The 20,877-nt window shown below is 37.5% G+C and overlaps 1 protein-coding gene across 9 annotated transcripts in view; it reads right to left on the bottom strand.

Moving 5' to 3' along the window:
* The window catches only part of ATP8A1 (ATPase phospholipid transporting 8A1), a 238,991-nt gene that overhangs the window by 35,379 nt on the left and 182,735 nt on the right, over positions 1–20,877 (bottom strand). For 8 of the 9 annotated variants that reach the window (XM_027103059.1, XM_027103060.1, XM_027103061.1 and 5 more), the window contains 6 exons: positions 16,162–16,236; positions 15,935–16,057; positions 12,162–12,240; positions 6,957–7,018; positions 4,773–4,829; positions 3,743–3,850 (listed from right to left, as the gene is read on the bottom strand). In XM_027103059.1, the coding sequence (XP_026958860.1) occupies positions 3,743–3,850; positions 4,773–4,829; positions 6,957–7,018; positions 12,162–12,240; positions 15,935–16,057; positions 16,162–16,236 (504 nt within the window). The remainder of the gene's footprint in view (positions 1–3,742; positions 3,851–4,772; positions 4,830–6,956; positions 7,019–12,161; positions 12,241–15,934; positions 16,058–16,161; positions 16,237–20,877) is intronic. The other variant, XM_027103063.1, reaches the window with a different exon arrangement.

Genomic DNA, 20,877 nt, shown 5'->3' with positions numbered 1-20,877 from the left:
ACCCTGGGACCACACAGCTAAGTCAAAGCGTACCTCTGTCACTTAGTACCAGTGGGGTATCAGATGAGGTACTTAACTTCTCTATGCCTCTGTTTTCTCACCTGTAAAACAGGTATGGTAACAAGTTTGCCGGGAGGATCCAGTGAGCTGAGGACAAGCACGTCCTGAAGGTCACGGCCAACACGACGGCATCCACCTTGACTTCTTTTCCTCTCACTCCTCACGTCCAATCTGTCAGCAAATCCTTTAACGCTACCTTCAAACTAGATTCAGACTCTGACCACTTTCACCACTGCCACCCTCCTGGCCCAAGCCACCATTACCTCTGGCCTGGGTTACTGCAATGATCTCCTAAGTAGTTCATAACACAGCAGTCATAGTCCTGCTCTGAGAACATAAGTCAGATCATGACACGCCTCTCTCAAGCCCCTCCAATGGCTCTCTATTTGACCGTGAGTAAAAGCCACAAGGCGCTATGGGAAGCAATGGAAATCATGGTTCTCGGTTTCTCTTGCCTGCTGTGTTCTCTACAGCACCTACATCGGTCTATATATTTCACTTAATTATTTTATTTGCCTGTCTCCTTTCAGTAGAAAGTTGAGGAGGTCATGGATTTTTGTTTATTTATTCACTAATGAATCCACAGCGCCTGACCCACAGAAGAATCTCAACAAATAATTGTTAAATCGATTGAATGAGTGCACATCAAGTACTTAAAGTGTTCAATATACCTTAGGTATTTTTGGTGTTACTTTTTCCCAGATCTTGGTTGTCTTTTTGAAGAACTTCTCTATTGTGCGAATGCTTTTTAAAACCGCACAGTACCTCATCCTCCAAAATATCACCTGAACCAGGATGGGGGGAATGGGGCCGCTATTTTCGGTCTTGCCTACCCATCTCTATTAACGCTGTACTAAGCTGGGCGCCCTTATTACGCCTTTAGACAACCCAAACATACGGACATATTTAATTATTTAGTTTTGGAAGGAACTGATGCCAAACCAATACAGGGAAAAACTGGAGTCCTAGGGGTATGGTCCTTGGATTTAGACACTCAGGGACCTGGTGGTGGTGACAGAAAGTCGCCTTCCCCACACCAGGAATGCTTTGCGATAGCGTTATGTTCTGGGGGATACCTTGTGCTGTGTTTCATTACACGGATTACATAAAGCATGTCAGGTCCGGAAATGCTAATATTTGTACTTATGCTGGTGTTATTTACAACACTATATTACTACAAGTAATATATAATAATATATATGTAAAATATATTATAATAGTATATTGCTATGAAAGTTAACAGATGAATAGGTAAGTTTTATTCAGGATGGTTGGCCAATTATATACATACATATATATACACACACACATACAGATATAACTATTGGCACATAAATGAATGTTTCACATATATGCATTTGGCTATATTCTTGACTGAAACATAGAATTTTAAGATTAAAAAATGTCAATCTAAGGGTAGTTACTTCTTTCTGAAATTAACTGGATTGTAATAGAACTAGTGACTATGCACAATAAAAATGTTCAAAAGTTGAGTACTGACACAACATTTTTGGGTCCTAAAACCCTGGTGCCTAGGAAACAGTAAACGTAGGCTATCACTCCTTGGGAATGTGAGTGGCGTTCTTGTTATCTTCCTTTTTTGCAGTTGTTGTGAGGCTCATTTACACACACATGCATACCAAGATGCTTTGCAAACAGTAAGTACTAAATAAATTTAAATTATTATTCTTTTCTTTAAATACATTAAACAGATTTACATTTTGGACAACCAGCCAAGCCTACAGCTGAATTAATCCATTCTCCCTACTTTCGATGGAGCACCAGCTATTTAAACATTATATTCAAAGTATCAGTAGCAATAAAACAACAAGAAAAAGCAGCCCTGTTAGCACTTTGCACTGTATATGAAGTGAACAGAAATGTGATGGGGTACTGACATCCATTTCACTTTGAATTAAACACAGCATCACCGCAAATCTCAAGAGATGATATTAAGTTTTGTGTTTGGGTAATACCAGGAATTCTACAGGCAAGGGTAGAATTATATTTGGTTGGCTAAAAGCCAGTCAAACTTCACACTTGTCCTAGAAGTAGGTGGTCAAAAACTCTGTTCTTGTCTTCAAAGCGATTGGCTACAGCTGCTCAAACTATCTCGATTTCAAAATCTTTTGTGTCACTCATTTTGAAAATAAAATATTCGGACATGAGGTAAAATGAGGTCTATTGAAAAAGATATTAAGTTAGAATTGACCTTGGGGGAAAAGCAGGTCGAATCGGACAGTGCACATCAAATAAAAACAAAGAATAGAATTGGAATTTCCAAGTGGCATCAGCAGACATACACAGTCTTTGATTTTATTTCTTCAGGAAAAAAGGACTCAAACCAAGGGAAGGAGGTGATGCATTCACAGCTTTCTCTCTGTTCTCCTCAAAATACATGCTGTAAATTTTCTCAAGTTCACAGTACATGTTTCAGAAGAAGCCTTCCCTTTGGGTGGAAGGAAGTACATGCTCCTTGATATGTCTGGTTTTGCTGTAATAGTATGTAATGCCTCTCTCTAATAAATTTAACCACAAAATTGTTTTTTTAATGTGCCTGCATTCTGCTAATTTATAAAAAGCAGGATGCTGTCAGATAAAATTTCATGAACATGATCTATAAACCAGACTGTCAAAAGTGAAAGGTACTCAGGCAGTACTTAGGGAAACAAATAATGGAAACCCCTGGAAAGGTTTCCTGTGACTGCAGGAAAACAATGTACTGTAACGGAGCTCACATTACCTTGATTTGCAAGTTACTGTGAGGTCACAGGAAATCCTGAAATGTTTTCCACATTTTCTTTTATACATTTTATGTCAAATTTCCTGCAATTGAAATCATACACCCTCCTACTGCTGGAATCTCTTCTGAACGAAAGGAGATCTTGTGACACTCCCCCACGAACACCTAATAACTCAGTTCCTACCAGTGTAACAAGAAAGTGACAGATGGAATTGAGAGTGGACCATGATAAGGCTGAAATGTCAGATATCCTAACTCTTTCAAAATGAAAACCGAACTGATGTCATTAAGACAACTCTAAAAGTGCATTTAATCTAGTGACAGTAGCCTTTTCTTTAGAATAAGAGATAACAAAAAAAAAAAGACAGACTGTCCCAAGACATAAGCTCACCATTTCTCCAAATCTCTTGTTCAAAAAGTATGCATGGATTGATGGTCTAATTTTAAAATGGCATCCTCTATATGGATATTCTTTTTTTTGCGGTACGCGGGCCTCTCACTGTTGTGGCCTCTCCCGTTGCGGAGCACAGGCTCCGGACGCGCAGGCTCAGCGGCCATGGCTCACAGGCCCAGCCGCTCCGCGGCATGTGGCATCTTCCCAGACCGGGGCATGAACCCGTGTCCCCTGCATCGGCAGTGGACTCCCAACCACTGTGCCACCAGGGAAGCCCTATATGGATATTCTTAACATGACTCAAGCTCCCGACAACCACATTTTATTAACCCAGCTATGCTTACGAAAGGGTAAGTCAGATTTAAGTAAAACGTCCAAGTTTAAAATATTCTCTCAATTTTTATACTCACAGCTGTGGAGTTTAAAAATAGCTTTTAAAATGGACGAATACTATTTTAATATAAACCCAAGCCAAGTAATTATGGCTCATTAATGAATAGCAATTTTTAGGGTTTGTTAGATCATGAGTGATTAGGATACATTACCTCTCCTGACATATCAGGGGCCATGGGGACAGCAGGCCACAGAGATGAGTAGATTCCAAAAAACACCACCCAGAGTGCGATGCTGCCCCAGATCGCTATGTGGCTGAACTGTGAAGGAAGAGAATCTGAGTTAAAGGACTATCAGGTAGATGGAGGACTCCCACACTGATGAAACTTTCACAAATTTCCTTATTAATTTTTTTACTACATCCATAAGATATTACCCATGGCCATTATTAACTAAATAATTGCATGTTTTAATTGGATCTTTCATTAAACACTCATCTCTTCCACATCGGTTATAATGCTGGTGGTACTGGCATGTAGAACCGTTCCTTCTCTACCCCTTTGGCGGGTCTCACCTTTCACCCTTACCTTTTTTATCCGCTACTATCTTTAAGCCTCCTTAGTTTTTGCTCCAAATGCTCTTATTGAAAGATGCTAAGACACTTGTATGAATATTAATCTCTGTGTTGATGACTGTCAAATCCAAATTTCTTGTGCCCATCTTTCCCTTGAGCATCTAACTTTCTTTTTATTTATTGGGTCTCTCTACCTGGATGTGAATATACTTCGGTACTAACATATCTAAAATGGAACTTGTTTTATTCAGACTGGATATCTACAAATGTCTGAGGACAAATCTTTCTCTGATATTTTTGGTCTTCAGAATCATTTTCCAATGAGTTTTCTGCCAGTCTTGGGATACGCTCTACTAAGAAAAGATTCCTAGTCAATAAGTTTGAAGGCTTCCTCCCGTCCAGGGATATTTACAATGTACAACAATATATTAAGGGCTCTTGAGAAGTCTTGTGGTAAATAAACATATTTAAGTTTTACTCAGTGTTTCCACACTAGAGTCTCCAGTTCCCCCTAGTCCATTCCTGACTGCTCCCCCCCACTGTAATTAACAACCTGTGGAACTAGGGTAAAGGGACACATGCAGTTAGAACGAAAAACAACAGCAAAAATTAGGGATGACACATAAGTAAATGGGATATTCCTTGGTTGTGACTGAAGATTCTCTTACCCAGGTCCAATACGATGTCTCCAATCCAGCTTTCAAACACACAGTTATCACCACAAACTAAAGCAGAAGGGAAATGTTATTTTATTTCATAAATATGATAGTTCATCAAATTGGACTGGTAGATTACTCACAGCTTGACTTGTACGTCCAACAAGCAAAGAAACAAGTGAGTTAGCTGGGTGGCTGAACATCATGACCACGACCGGCTGGAACTGCCATTTACAGCATCACATTCCCGACTCCCTTCCCTGCCTTCCCCTCACCCTCACTGGCTGACAGTCCAGCCGTGAGCTTCTGAGCATGGGCCTGGCTACTTCGTGTACAATTCAGGAACAGTGATGGAGAATCATCTATAGTAATCTTGGGTTCCCAAGCCTGCTTTAATTTTATTTTTTATCAACTGTAGTACTTAAAGCCTCCGTTTTCTAAATTTTAAAGATAAATTGTAAAAGTAATATAACTGAATATTTAGAAATCTGAACACTTACTCTGTAACTTTACTTACCTGAAACCCTGCAGAGTAGAATGTAAGAGCCTGTTACATCTCCATGCTGTACACACCCACTGTCACTGGTGCCCATGCTACTAATTCTAAAGTAGGGGGACCCGGGTTTAACGAACTGCGCTGTGTCTTCCATAGGATAGCATAATGGCTAAATGGAGTCAGACTATATTGCCCTGGAGTCAGACTGTTTGTGCTCAAGACTCCATCATTTATTAACTGTTCTGATAAGGCACAAGGCAAATTACTTGACCTCTCTGTGTCTCAGCTCCTTCATCTGTAAACTGGGACTGATAAAGCTTACCTACTCTATAGGTAAAACACCAAGAACAGTGCTTAGCACTGCAGCATTATCTATTATTATCTATTTATAATCAAAAATATTAAATATTGTTAGTAGCCAAAGGAATTTGGGGCACTTTCAGTAGTTTGCCGGGATGGAAGTGTGACGCTTGCCTAGCACTGGTGATGAGTGGTGAGAGCTTCAAGGGCGCAGTCCTACTTTTGGGCACTGTTAAGGGTTTGTACACAGTATTAGATGCTTTCCAGTGGCGTCATAAAGTCAGGACAAAGGGAAGCATTTGAGCTTTCTCAGCGGGATATCTAATAGCAATTTAGGATAAATGTCTGTAGAAATAAAACTCTTGTTAAAATTTAAGTGTTTAATTTAAGCTATATAAAAAATTCTAAAACAAGAGAGAGATTTTGACCCAAAGTTAAAGAAACACTCTCTCTTAAGCCTTGGATACTTTAAAGTCCCTCAGAGACATCTATGACACCTACTTTATTTCTAAACTTAGTCCATCAAGTATTATTTCTGTTTTGCACTCGTGTTGTATGAGAACAAACCACTAGCCCCCAAAATGTGTTTTCCCTTTTTTTTTTTTCTTAACTTCCTATTATTCAGTTATTTAAACATTGTATTATAGTTTTTCCACCGAGTCAGCCATACCAATGGCCACTTAGTATTTAGGACAGCGCACTGCCCCCACTTGGGGGCCATGGAGAGGAAAGGACACTGGCTGGAGCATTCAGAGTTCAAGGCTGGAGTAAACTTTTATTAGAGACTAATTGTGTGACCTTGAGCATTTGCATCCAAGTGGAGCTTTTGACCTTAGAGGGAAAAATGGTTTTAAAACCTTTTTTGGTTCTTTAATGGCAGGGTGCAGCTCACACTCAACTGTGCATCCTCCTTAAGTGTTTGACATAGTGGCTTAACACAGAGAGGTCCATGCCTTGTGTGGGTTAAATGTCCCCAAAGAGTGGAGATTTCTCTCCCAACTTTATTTTCATTAAGTTCTAGAATAATTATTGGTTAAACACCCAAGTAGAATGGTACTATTTGCCATAAATTTAGGAAAGCAAAAGAAATACGAACAAGGGCAGTAAAATAAAACTGAGGAAGAAGGGACAAGGAAGAGAAAAAGGGAAAGTGAGGCAATAAGTGTAATGAAGGAATATTGAAAATAAGAGCAACCAAAGGTCTATAAAGTCAGTGAACCTAAATGACATTTTTATACCCTAATATAAAATAATCTCTTACTAGTCGAAACATCTCATTTCATTTTTAAGAGGAAGTGTAAACAACCCCTAAATCCAGAAATGCACACATTTAAATTTGAAAATGAGCTCATATGAAAATTCAATTTTATATGCAAACGAGGCGAACGTTCCACACTCACAGTGTAAACGAAGTTTCCCAACAGCAGGTAATCAGAGGTCTTCCCATTTCCAAATACAGTACCTGCATGAAAAGAAGAGAGACTTGTTAGAACTGAAAATAACTGAGGTCCTTTCAGAATCCTTTCAAAGACAAGTCAATTTAGGAGTGCTGAACAAAAGAAGGGGAACCAAGAGCCATACAATGGAGCCAGAAATGAGGCTAATTTAACAAAACACTGTATGAAGTCTCATAAAGTTGCTTAACATGGGTCACAAATGAAAATCAAATTTCCAACAGTCAACATGAAGAAGGAAACTGGACTTGTTAACCAATTCTCAGGGTTCGTGAGATTAAAAAAAAAAAAAAAATCATTCAAGTGGAGCTTAATGCTATGGGCAGTAAGACAGAAGGCATTCTGAACCCTTAGAAAAGAACTTTGTTAACAGTATAGATGAGGGCTTTAGGGAGCCTTCTTACTATCTCTCACAGTTGTTGGCATTGGACCGAAAGAGCAACTTACAGAGGGCTGGGGAGCACCAATATAACTCCAGGCACATGGCTCTTTGAGGATCTGGCTGAATTCAGGGGTACATCTAAAGGTATTCTGTTTTTCTAGCAATGACTAATAAACATGCCTTTAGATGAAGGGAGTGGTACTGACAAACCAAAATCACTATTACTGATTAAAAAAATCAAATAAAAAATTAAAAAAATAACAATAATTTAATCATTGGTACCATTGAAAAATGTAAAACCCATGGTATGTGTCATACAGTAGTTTACTTATGCACATATTTGACGACAGCTATTCAAAGCCTAATATGGAAGTACAAAATATGTTAGAGTAAACTGAGAGGAGACACGGAGCATGGTGCTGGTATGAAGAAACAAGGAGAGCCAGGTGAGCTTTGGACATACAGACCAGGCGAGGTTCTGTTACAAGTTGTGTCATCTTGGTTTATTTATAATCAATCTCCACTGAATTCAGTTTCTTCACTTAAAAGATTGAGTGAAACTCCCTACTTTGGAGGAGCTTTGAGATTACAATAAGTTAAATATATAAAGCACCCAGCCATGCTCCACAGTGTGACCCCGCCTCCCCTCTAAGGTTTTCAGATAAAAGTAGCCACGAAGCGCTGCTTAAGGGGCAGCCCCGAAACCTAGGAGACTACCTTTCTCTATGGAGTATCCCATGATGAAGGACACAGGATCTGACATGCTAACATGTCTTGTGGTATGTGGTGGACAGACATAAATGCCTGCCATTAATCTGTGAACTTTCATAGAACCCAATTAACAAACTCAAATCTACAAAATAACTGAAAGCATCTTGTGATTACTTCTGGACTTCCATACTTCTGCTATGTGGCACGTTGGTTAGGTCCCTTAATCAATATAAGCAAGTTATCAAAAATAATCGTAGTTGGGTCCAACTAAACCTTCTAGTCATCACTGGTTTGTCATAAGCTGGAGATTCATTTCAAAATCGAATCGAGGAAAAAAGTTAAAAGCCTGTTGTTGTGTTTATCAGGTTTGGCATTTGGATGATTTAGGTAAATTATTCATGCTAAAACTTTCCGGTCTCTGGACCCCTTCACACTCTTAAAAATTATTAAGAATCCCTCAAAGCTTTTGTTTATATGGTTTATATCTACCAATATTTACCCAATTAGAAATTAAGACAGAAATTAAAAAAATTTGTATTGATTTACCTAACAGTAATATACCCTATATATGTAACATAAAAACAGATTTTATGAAACATATCTATTCTCCCAAACAAAAAAATTAGTGAGAAAATTGGCACTGTTTTACATTTTTACAATCTCTTTAATGTCTGGGTTAATAGAGCTGGATTCTCATATTGTTTTGGTTGCCATATATGAGGGAAATCCAAATTCACAGAGAGATGGAGTTATAAAGGAGGGAAGTATTTTAGTAATCTTTTCTAATAATTCTGGTTATTCCTTGATACTACTTTAAAACTCAAGAAGTTTCTTACAGTGGCGGAGATAGTTTCCTAAAGGTTAGTAGCAGTGTAGAATCTGAAACTGTTTTGGTGGGAAGCATGCTGTCGTGCATACTGAAGTAGAGATATACTGTTGTATACACAAAACTTACATAATGCTATAAACCCATGTTACAATAAAAAAAAAAATACACCTAACCTTAAAAAAAAAATCCATTGGTCCATTTTGCATTTTGAATGGATCTTTTACTTATGCACGATTCTGTAACCTCATGGAAGTAGCTGGCTCAGCTCACAGCTCAAACAAGCCCCAAGACACTCTACCTTGATAAAGCTGCTGCATGGTTGGTATGCAGCCGAAGTGCTTTACGCATACTTCCCATTTTGTCACACAGAATATTCCTAAGACGTGTATCGAGTTTCAGGATTTAATAAAAGTATTAGGTTTACAGCTTCTTCAAGGGCATTCTTAAGTGCAATAGCTTTTCGGGGTTGTTTTTTTAACGTGGGTGCATGGCAGTGAAGAATGACTACTAATACAATTGTACCCCTGTTTGTGTCAAGGTACCAGCAATTTTACCCACTATTCCTCTTGCATCAGCAATGAAAAAGACAAATAATGTCTTGATAATATAAAAAGTTTGAAACTATTTTCAATTTTGAAATTGAACTAATTTCAATTTCAAATTTTGACCTCATTCATGGACCTGAAAAGGTCTTGAGTCTTCTCAGGTGACCATATTTTGAGAAACGCTGAAGCAAGTCGATGAATGAATACTTAGCCATACATTACATAGTTATTTCTATTTCTTCTGTACCCCATCCTTTCAAACGCTAAAGAAAACAAAAACTCCTTATGTAAAAATAAAAACAAGACCAAAAAAAGCAGAATGTTAAAACACAACTTATGCTATATGTTATTATCTCTTAAGAAGAGAAAGCACATGTTCTCTGGACTTGGCTGGATTTGGGTTCCTCAGACAGCACCCCTTGTGAACTGGTTCTGCTGAGGCTGGCTGGCTTTGGCAGTTCCCCAGACAAATGCAAAGGGAGACTCTTCTGGGGCTGGTCTTCTGGGGCTGGAATTACTTAGGAATTCCTTTCAAACCCTGTCATTGTTAAAGTGTTTTGGATTGGTAAGGTGATGTGGAGGCGGCTTGGTTTGAGCTACTTTTGGTATTAAGTTTCTTTTTTTTCTGATTTAGAACACTAAAATAGCAGTTTCCTAGATGGACATTCCTAGTTTTTCATACCTACATTGATTTTGTGTTATGAAAATAAACTACCTGGAGAACTTGTCTAAAGTCCTTTATCGTACCCTAGATTTCAACACCCTATGGCTCCCCTAAGTGAAAGCAATCCAAATGTCCATCAGCTGAGGAATGGATAAACAAAATGTGGTCTATACGTAGAATGAAATATTATTCACCCATAAAAAGGAAGGAAGTACTGATTCATGCTGCAACAATGATGAACTAAGGTCACATATTATGATTCCATTTATATGCAATGTCCAGAATAGGCAAACCACAGAGATAAAACTCAGTGGTTGCCAGGGGCTGGGGGAGGGGGAGGGGAAATGAGGAGTGACTGCTCATGGGAATGGGGTGATGAAAATGTTCTGGCATCAGAAAGTGGTGACATTGGCACAATTGTGTGAATATACTAGAAACCACTGAATTGTACAATTTAAAAGGGTGAATTTTATGGTATGTAAATTTTATCTAAAAAAAAAATGCCACTGTGATTCTCCTGGCCCACTGGGCCAATATTTTATATTTAAGTAGATTTTCTTACCACACTTATTTCTATGGCCTAGAACATGAGAAGTATTCACTGTTGGACTGTCAGAGTAGTTAATAAAGGAATGAGATGAAAATCTCCGACTAGGACATGAAAGTACTGCCTTCTCTGTGACACTCACACCCTCCCACTCATGCTCTCATGAACTTCTCCACAATGGACTGGGTGCCGACGGTGAGCCTGGCGCTGTTCTAGGCACTACGAAAACAACAGTGAACTAAATGGACAGTTCCCTGCCCTTCTGGAGCTTTGATTCTAACAGAGGAGAATGATAGTTATAAAAAAAAAAAAAAAAAAAAAAAAAGCAAATATATCACACCCCATAGGCAAGCACCATGAAGAGGATACAGGAGGATGGGGAGAGGGGGGCAGCAGGGGTGGGGTTGGTGGGTCTCTGAGGCAGGGCGATCCGGGAGGGCCTCTCTGAGCACAGACCCGAGGGCGGGAGGAAGAGAGCAGCTGGAACATCTGGTGAAGATGAGGAAGAACACAACGGCCTGCGGTCTGGAGCACAGGGACGGGGAGAGCGGGCTGGGGAAGAAGGAAAGTCGGGTGTGGTTAGCCAAGGCTGGGGCTGTGGATTTCTTTCTAAATGTGATAGAGCCTGTGGGGTTTTGCGGACGGAGGCACCTGGTCTGATTTACGTTTTACAAGGATCCCTCCGTAGGTGGGATAGAACATCTGGCACTGCATTTCATGGGCCAGCGTTAACTCACAGGCTGAGAGGACGGCCAGTACCTCTAAAGGACGCACAGATCCTTGGGTGGAGGTGTCATGTTGGAAGTACTGTAGTTTGAGAGCTGAATGGTCAGCCATCTTCCTCAGGATCTCAGGGCAAGTTCTGCTCCGGACACAGTAGCACCAGCTTAAGCATCCCAGAGACCTCTTTTCTAAAGTGGCTACTTAATCATTTTTATGTGTAGAGGAAATTCACCATAAGCCTATCTCTCAAAACTGACAAAATAACATCACCCCTTCAAAGCAAGCAGAGAAAAGTTTACACTCCAAGATGAACTTAAAAACATATTAAAAATCTCAATTAAAGCTCCGGCTCAAGTACTTGAAAGTACTAGCATGTCTGATTAGGTTCAGTATAAAGAGTTGATACAAGGCTCACAGGTATAATAAATAGATCACATAAAATATTAGCACTATTGTCTTCAAACTGTACATCAACAGAGGAAAAAAAAGAGCCCTAAAATTTAACTCTCTGCAAGATTGGAAAACATGAGAAGTAGAGAAGAAAGGCTTTGCATATATTAAATCACTTTGCTCCCAAAGGAACAGTAAAAATCTTTAAAGTGTGTACAACGTTTAGATGCATGTATTTTAGGTTAAGGAAAAATACCATAACACGAAACACTGCTATAATTTTTAACGTATATTGACAATGAATTATTTTTCTAAACAAGTAAAAAGTCATCTCTTAGCATGCATGTCCTTTCTACTTACCATACTGAAGGGCTTTTAGTGGAAACCAAAACAGAATAACTGAGTGGAAGAGGCCATTTAAACAATGAACCCAGAAAACCTGAGGGAAAACAAAAATCCATGAGAACCATTTGCGATAAACTAGCTCTGTGAACTCTGACCTTTCTTTTTATCTGTGAGCTAGATTCACAAAACGTGTTTCTCTCGGGCCACCACTGTGAATTAATAGAACTGACAGACACTTTCTGCCTCTTAGACCTTCATGGGTCATTTATTTATTTTTATGTTTCTCAAAATGTTTTTTCAGCTTCACTGAAATTTTTTCTACTTCTTAAAAACCAAGTATTAAAAGTTTAAATTTCTGCCTGAAAAAGAAAATAAAATTTCAAATAACTGCAGACCTTGAAATTCTTTAAGTGGGACTATTTTCATAATTCCACTAGAATAGACTTTTGAAAAGATTGTAATTTAGTGAAATCCCTACTTTCTCTTTTCCATGTGCAATGAAAGTGTAAACTTTTTTTTTTTTTTAAAGTGTAAACTTTTTAATGGTAAGGATATAGTGCATTCTCTCTCTCTCCCCCTCCACACACACACACACACACACACACACACACACACTAAATATAGCAAGTATAACACTTAAATTGTATAATTCCTTCAAGCAAAGCATTTTCACTAGGACCTAAGTAATAAAAGACTTTCTTAATTTTTAAACACCTGTCAACATTAAACTTCATACAATTATAACGTAGTTTAACTGTTATTGCTTTCTCATCTATTGTATTTTAAGAACAAGAAAGCAAGTATCACTGATCTTTTCTTTGTAACATGGATGTGAAAGATTAAGTTATAGAAAAACTGTTTAGAACTCTTATGGCCCTTTGAATGGTTGCAGTTTTGTCATTCAAAATTGCTTCTTGCAAACAAAACTTATGCTAAATAAAATTGGCATGCATTAACAGTTTTAAGCTGTTCAAACAACAGAAATTAAGTTGCCTGCCTCCCAAAATTTTCCACTGTGATCTCAACCTCCTTTGTTAGTTCACCCAGCCACACCGGGTTGTATGATCCAATTTACGCTCCAATACATTACACATTTGAACTTGTGTTACTCATTAACCTTTGTCTCTTCTCCTCACTATGTCATTACTGCAAGTTTTTATTTGACAGAAAGCACAGGTGGGTGCAAGAAAAATTAGTTCTACTTTTCCATTTTCCTGACTGATACTTATTGTCACATGTTAATCCTTTAACCCCTGTCATGACCTCAGAACCTCCGACCCTTTTTACCATAACAAACGTAATCATCATCATTCAGGGCAACAATGCTTCTACATTGGGGACCCGCAGCACTAGCTGTGTATACACATATGCATTTTGTAACCATGTGTCCCTGAATTTTAAAATGTTCATATGGGATTTATTCAAATAATTTTCACTGAAATCATTAGAAAAAACCATAAACCCTATAAAAATTGTTGGCATCTTGTGTATCTATAAATATTTAAATGGATACTGGAGTTGTAGAATCTATTTGGGTTGATCTGGTGACTTTTCTAAATGCATGGGCTTTGCAGACAGTGAAGTACTTTGTATACAACAAAAGAATAGCAAAAAGTACAAGGAAGGATGCTCACACATTAAAACTATATATGACCTGCTACACTTTTTCACTGGCCGCAAGGCTGTTTCCAAGTTGCCACATGCAAAGGGCGTGAAAGGATGTGACTTTCTAGCAGAGTTTTTTTTTTTTTTTTTACTGAATTTATTTATTTATTTTTGGCTGCATTGGGTCTTCATTGCTGCACGCGGGCTTTCTCTAGTTGTGGTGAGCAGGGGCTACTCTTTGTTGCAGTGTGTGGGCTTCTCATTGTGGTGGCTTCTCTTGTTGCAGAGCACGGGCTCTAGGCACACAGGCTTCAGCAGTTGCAGCATGTGGACTCAGTAGATGTGGCTCGCAGGCTCTAGAGCACAGGCTCAGTAGTTGTGGTGCACAGGGCTTAGTTGCTCCGTGGCATGTGGGATCTTCCCAGACCAGGGCTCGAACCCGCGTCCCCTGCATTGGCAGGTGGATTCTTAACCACTGTGCTACCAGGGAAGTCCCTCTAGGGGTGGTTTTGGGTAATCCTGTGAGGATCAGTTTATGTTTATAAGCAACAGTACCATGGCCAAGGTAGTGGCTGGGAAGTTAACTCTCGAGAGAGCACCGTGAAGCCTGAGCTACGGGAGATGTGGAAGTGTGACTGAGGTTGATGTAACTGCCTGGGTCGGTGAGGATTACTGTTAGCATGCCAGTAGGCCTGGAACCTTCCTAGCTCTCAGATTACATTTCCAAGGAAACAAGAGCTCATGGTCCATTGTATCTGCCCTGATATGGCTTTCCGTCACTTGAAAATACTCACCGTAAGTAATGAAAAACATTACAGCAAGGCAGTGGAATTTAATACAAACTGGACATGAAAATTAAATTTTAAAGAATCAAAAAATAAAACATTTAAAAATAAAAGCATAGACCTTGCATATTATAAATAGTAAAGGTTTTAAAAGACCCCTAAAAATACTTTTTAGAACCAATGGTGTAAGTCAAAGAATGCTTTAGTTTTTTTCTTTTTTTTAATTTAACCAAATTCAGTTGTTTAAAACCATGCCCTCAAATTGTATGCATCTGCACACCTGGACACACTGTGCACAGTGCATTCTTGAAGACCTCATCTCAGAAGACGAATAACATCCTGGTGGTAAACTTAACATTATCATTTACTGTATGAGGTTAGAGGCACTGACACACCTGTTTCACTCTATTCCCTTGATATACTGAGAACAAATGTCATTTGAGAATTTTATGAAATAATAAATATTTTAAAAATCCTACATTAATTTCCTAAATTCAAAACACTGAATTTAGCTTACAGGTAATTATTAGTAACATAACATGCATAACATAATAAACATGTACTATATTGACTGGGAAAAAATGCTGTGAAGGTGTATTTGATACTTTTATTATCGTTTCAAAACGGCATCCACCTTGACTGTTATAAAATTAAAAAAATTTTTTCCTCCCTCACACTGGATAGAAACACGAATTACTAACATACTACTGGAAACATTTTAGAATAAATAATTGCAGGAAAAGTAAACTCTTCAGGAAATTAGATATTTTTGTTGCTGAGATGAAGAAATACCATGGATCACAAAGATGACAGGAGCCCATGGCTTGTTATGTAGGACATAAACCCGGAATATGATATTAGATAAAGTGTTGGTTATTTAATCTTGTATTAAATTTTATGTCTTGGAAATACTGAGTATTATGGCTGAGTTATCTACCAGAGACTATATTTTCAATGCCCAATACAAACAACCTAATATTCCAATAAGGACAAGGTTATTCCACAAAACAGAAAATTAGAAAAGAATGATATATTACCTCTCACCACTTTATATGTGTAAGGACAGTCCTTGTCAGTCCTGCAGTACTGACCCCTGTGAGGAGTGACCATTGCCCCAGAACACTGCAAAGACAGAAAGTCAGAGGGCCAAAGGGGCACCTCTTCTGCCTGCTAGACCCAGTTTACTGCTGCCTGGCAAACCCCAGTGAATTGTGGCTACAGTTTAAATTTATAGCAAAACAAAACAAAACAAAACAACTTCTCAGTCCATATCAGAACCCTAAGCAAATCTGACCTGCCATGGTCAGGACCCGGGAGTTGTTTCCTTGGCTTTGGAAGATCCAAAGCCCCAAGCAATTGGAGCAGTAAAGCAAGTCCCACCAGGGCACTGGTTCCTACCTTGGTGTTGAAGTCCAGGGCATTCTGAGATGTTTTGTACAATTCAGGATACTTCAACATATTCTCTTTTCTGCATGATCTCTCAAATATTCCCAGAGTTAAGGGCGGCATTGCTGTAAACATCTAAAGTGCACAAACTCGTCATTATACCAGGCAGCCAAACTCAGGGTGAATGTCTATCTCAAAGTATTCAATAGAACAGGAATAATAAAAAGTCCTAAACTTACCACGTTATAAAGACCTATGCACCATCTCTCAAAGAGGATCTGTCCAGAAAAGCCATTAACAAAGGCAAACCAGATCTAGGAAGAAAACAATCCCAAACCCCCCAAATTAGAACACAAAAACCATAAATTCGTTGCTTAGAATCTGCTGTATACTCAACCACTGCATAAAAGCCTCACTGACGTAGTATTTTCACGACTCTCTTGAAAATGGCATTTTTTTGGTTTGCTTTTTAATTCGAAGGGATTCTTTCGTAAGGTCTTTGCTATTTAAGTCAGAACTGGTTCCACTTGTTGAATCGAAAAAGAACTATATCAATGGGCAGTCACAGACTATAAAAAAAATTAGATATAACCTTGTTTCCTAAAAGGCACTTACGAGAATATATTTTATGCAATTAAAATTTTAGAGCTTTAATTCCCTTTTAAAATATCTACCTTCTGATAGCTATTTAAAGATTATTGTTGTTTTCATTATAATTAAAAATTTGTTTATTTAGAAAATAAAATAGTTTCCTATAATAATATCATCACCATTTATTTTCTTCCACTTTGGTTGTATTCATGTAGTAGCTCATTTATATATATTCATAGATTTATCTTACTGGGAAGCTGTATGTAGTGTCACGTCCTGCTCCTCTCCTTAACATTATATAATACACATTTTTCTTAAGTTGTTACATGTCCTCTTTTTTATTTTTTTTAACGTTTTTATTGGAGTATAATTGCTTTACAATGGTGTGTTAGTTTCTGCTTTATAACAAAGTGAATCAGTTGTACATATACATATGTTCCCATATCTCTTCCCTCTTGCGTCTCCCTCCCTCCCACCCTTACATGTCCTTTAAAATGATGTTAATGGACATATATCCCCTACAGTGTGGCTATAACTATTTCTGGATATTCAGCTTGCTTCCGGTTTTTGCTATTATACATAATTCTGAACTGAATATTCTTGTACAGAAATCCTAAACATCTCTATTTCTTAGGATGAATTACTTTTTAATAAAAATAGCTTTACTGAGGCATAGTTGACATACAAAAATGACACACATTTAATGTATACAATTTGGTGAGTTTGGACATATGCATGCATGCATGAAACCATCACCTAATCAAGGTAACAGACATATCTATTACCTCTAAAATTTCCTCATGTCCTTTTTTCTTTTTCCTTTTAGGATGAATTCTTAGAAGTAGAATTAATGGGTCAAAGAACATAACTTTTTCTTTTTTATGGTTCTTGATAATTATAGCCATCAGAATGCAAAATTTGAATACATTAAAATATATTTTTTAATATAATAAATGTGCTTCTTTATATAAAAATATTTTGTAGCTTAAATTTATGCTTTGATTAAAAACAAATCTTTAATAGAGCAACACGTTCTTATACATTTTGCAGTTCTCTTAAAAACTGAAAGCTTAACTTTGGCTACAAAATTAAGGGGCAATATAGGGAAACTTTCTCCAGCATGTTTAAGACAAATGGAAAATTAAAGTGAGTATCAGTAAATCAATAATCCCTGAATTATTTTTTTTAAAAGCAGACATAAAATGTAATTAAAAATCACATTAATCTGGAAGAGTAAAATGTCTGGCCCAACAATGAGATTATATAAACACAAACACAAAGCCAAAACATAACAACCACCACCGAAAACCAGTTAGGGGACAGCAGTCTGGACATGCCGGTCAAGTGAATTTTTGAATTGGAGTTGCAGGGACTTTGCTACACTTCACGTTTCATTTAACCTCATTATGGAAGCATGAATTGCTACAAATTCACCATTTATCAATATGTACCCAGGCTGGCCTCCCTATGAACAGTTTCTGTACCCACATTGATCTTTTTCCTTTTTATAGCGGAAAGGAATGACTGAGCGTATATAAAAACCAATGTGGGCTTCATGAGATGGAAAAGAGAACAAAGTAGCAATAGCACATGAAAAATAAGTCCAAATTGTGTTAGGCTTGTAACACACATTAACAACAAAAAGAACAAAAGCACAGAAATCAGAGGTAAATCTGAAATTCTTACTTGCTTTGCTACATATATTTACAGAAAACATTTGAACATGTGCCCTCTGCTAGGAGCCAGATCATTCACTGCTACATGCAAACTTTAAAAGAACCTAGCATCCTCACATAAGTTAAATTTATTCCTTGGGGTGCTGCTGAGTTTTAAACTTTTTTTTTTTTTTTTAAAGCATTAAGTAGACACCAATGGACAAGACAGACTTCAACGCTATCTATTGTGTTTTCACACTTGGCCTTTTTGAGATGTGGATTATGTAAATACATATTTGTGATGCTCTGGGTGATGGTAATGTTCTCCCTGAAGGCAACTGTGATCTATTGTGGCATTCAGATTTCTTAGGGTATGATGGTAATATAAAGAATTTTTAAACACAAACTTTCAGTTATGGCCTTAGTAGTCTAAGAAGATACAGTCTAATCTTCATTGGTCTGAAGAAAGCCAAAGCTGCATGCATACCAAATTCCTCTAATGGGCATGATTTGGCTCAAAGCTTATAGTTATAAATGCATTGGTAATCATCAATACTGCATAATAGGAGAAATTTATGTTAATAAATGTGTGTGTTAATAAACATTTGTAAATGTGAATGGTCTCCTGGCCTCTTTGTACGTAACTTTTGGTGTTGATTAAAACACCACTATGAGCTTGAAATTCAGGAATCTCCCTCAAATCAATGGATATTTACATGACATTTCCAGTTCAAAATAACTTGCAAATAAACCAGCATGCTCGCAGTCCAAGTTTATTTTAAAATGCACCACTTGAAGGTTTTATGAGAGAAATGCACACATTGTTAAGTGGAAAGCTATCAACACATTTTTACCATTTCATTTTTCCTACTGAAAGGTATGTGAACATGTTTCTAGAAATACTCTTCCTGCACTTTAGAAAGCTAATATTCTAATTTCTTTTTTTGAAAAAGGAGAAATGACTAGATAGGAATTGATCCTTCCAATATAGTACACATCTTCATACAAATATTTTGGCATTGAAGTTTACAAATCTTAAAGGAAAAGAGGTTTTTTTAACAGTGAAGAAGTCTACCAGAAGGCTGATTTCAAGTTAGTCTGAGATTTGTAGTTAAAAGATATATTAGAAACGCATCCCATACTTAATAAAACAACACCTAAATTACTATAAACACATAAAAGTCCCTCCTTTGACTCAACAAAATCATGGATGCAAAAAGAAAACATCAGCCCCTCTGGGGAGGTATCTAAATTATTTAAAGTCACAGGAAATCCATATCCCAGCACAACTTGCTGGGAAAGTATCACCTCATTGACTTTAATCAAAGCTTCTGGAAATTAGAAACGCTACACTGCTTTGGGATCTTCCTGGAAAACCTGGATGTGACTGATTATTTGAAAGAAAAGGTCTTATTTTGCTAGGAAGGAGTCAGATGTTTCAGAGAAATTGAAAAAAAAAATCTCTTTAGAAAATGTCAGTAATTTCAATGAACACCTAGGGTTGCTGCTGGGCAGCCACCATAAGCAAGTGCTTTATGCTGCCACCTGCCAAATCCGTATTTATTTGTTTGACTGTAATTTATGGCAATGGAGTAGCTAGATAGTGACATTCCTGGCAGTATGGCAATGGCAAAAGCAGTTTTTGCAGATAATCTATAAAACCCATAGCATTCCATACCATTCCTTTATTAGCAAGGGAACTTCAGACCTTCCTGTCCTGGTATTATTTTCTAACTTCCATGTCCTAGTAGAGGCGTGGCAGTTAAAACTTCACAGACATTTCCCCGATGGAGCATTTCTGCATATTAAACAGCAGCTTACAAATAGTCAGTGAGTATTCTGCTCCCACGCCTGAACAGCACAATAAACTGAAAGGGGAGATTCGAGACTGGCAGTTGTCCTCACTAGAGACATTCAATGATGTGTTTTCTATCTATTCATTCACAGTATTGACGTGAGCCATTAACATCTGCAGAACTTGTTTTAGCTGGCAAAAGTTGGGTATCTGGGAATTGATTTAAGAGGTCAATTCATTTCCAAGATAGTTGAATTATATTCAAAATACATTTCCATAAACTGTTAAAAGAAAAATAACTTAAGAATGAGATTTCCAGTAAAGTTTAGGACTTGCTTCCCTTTCAACATGTATAGAAACTGATCAGTGTTAAATATCTCTCAAAGAGGCTTTAAATTCAAAGCCTAGTAAAATTTAGGGCCAATCAACCACAAATCACATAACTCTGGATTTGAGACAGAGCATGCAGATTTAGTTTTTCATTTGAGTTTAATATATTTTATTTCTCCCATTAGACATAATTTTGACCACTTCATTGTTGATTGTCAAATAGATTTAAGAAGTGGCAAGTTGAGTACTCTTATTTCTTTTCACAAAATTAATATTTTGTAAGCAGATTTGTTGCTGCCAGTGGCTTTAAACTCCTCGTACCTTCAAGAGTATATGTAAATAAACTATAAATGGATATTCTTTTGAAGGTCAATGTTTTGGGATGAGAAGAAAATATAACTAGAAAAGTTAGGACTGGGAATTACAAATAATTATATTAGAAAATAACCACAAATTTATATAAACAAAAAGAATATTTTGTATGATCTCATAAGCTATTTTGGAAGTGCAGTTTGCTTCAAAACACAGACTATTCCAGACCAAATTCAGCAGTAATGAACAATAAGTAAATTCATAGATTATCT

The sequence above is a fragment of the Aethalodelphis obliquidens genome, unplaced genomic scaffold (genome assembly GCF_003676395.1).
Source record: "Aethalodelphis obliquidens isolate GAN/ISIS:26980383/991018 unplaced genomic scaffold, ASM367639v1 scaffold6, whole genome shotgun sequence".
Taxonomy (NCBI): Eukaryota; Metazoa; Chordata; class Mammalia; order Artiodactyla; family Delphinidae; genus Aethalodelphis; species Aethalodelphis obliquidens.
The sequence above is the reverse complement of the archived record's forward strand: the minus strand, read 5'-3'. Positions and strand labels throughout refer to the sequence as shown.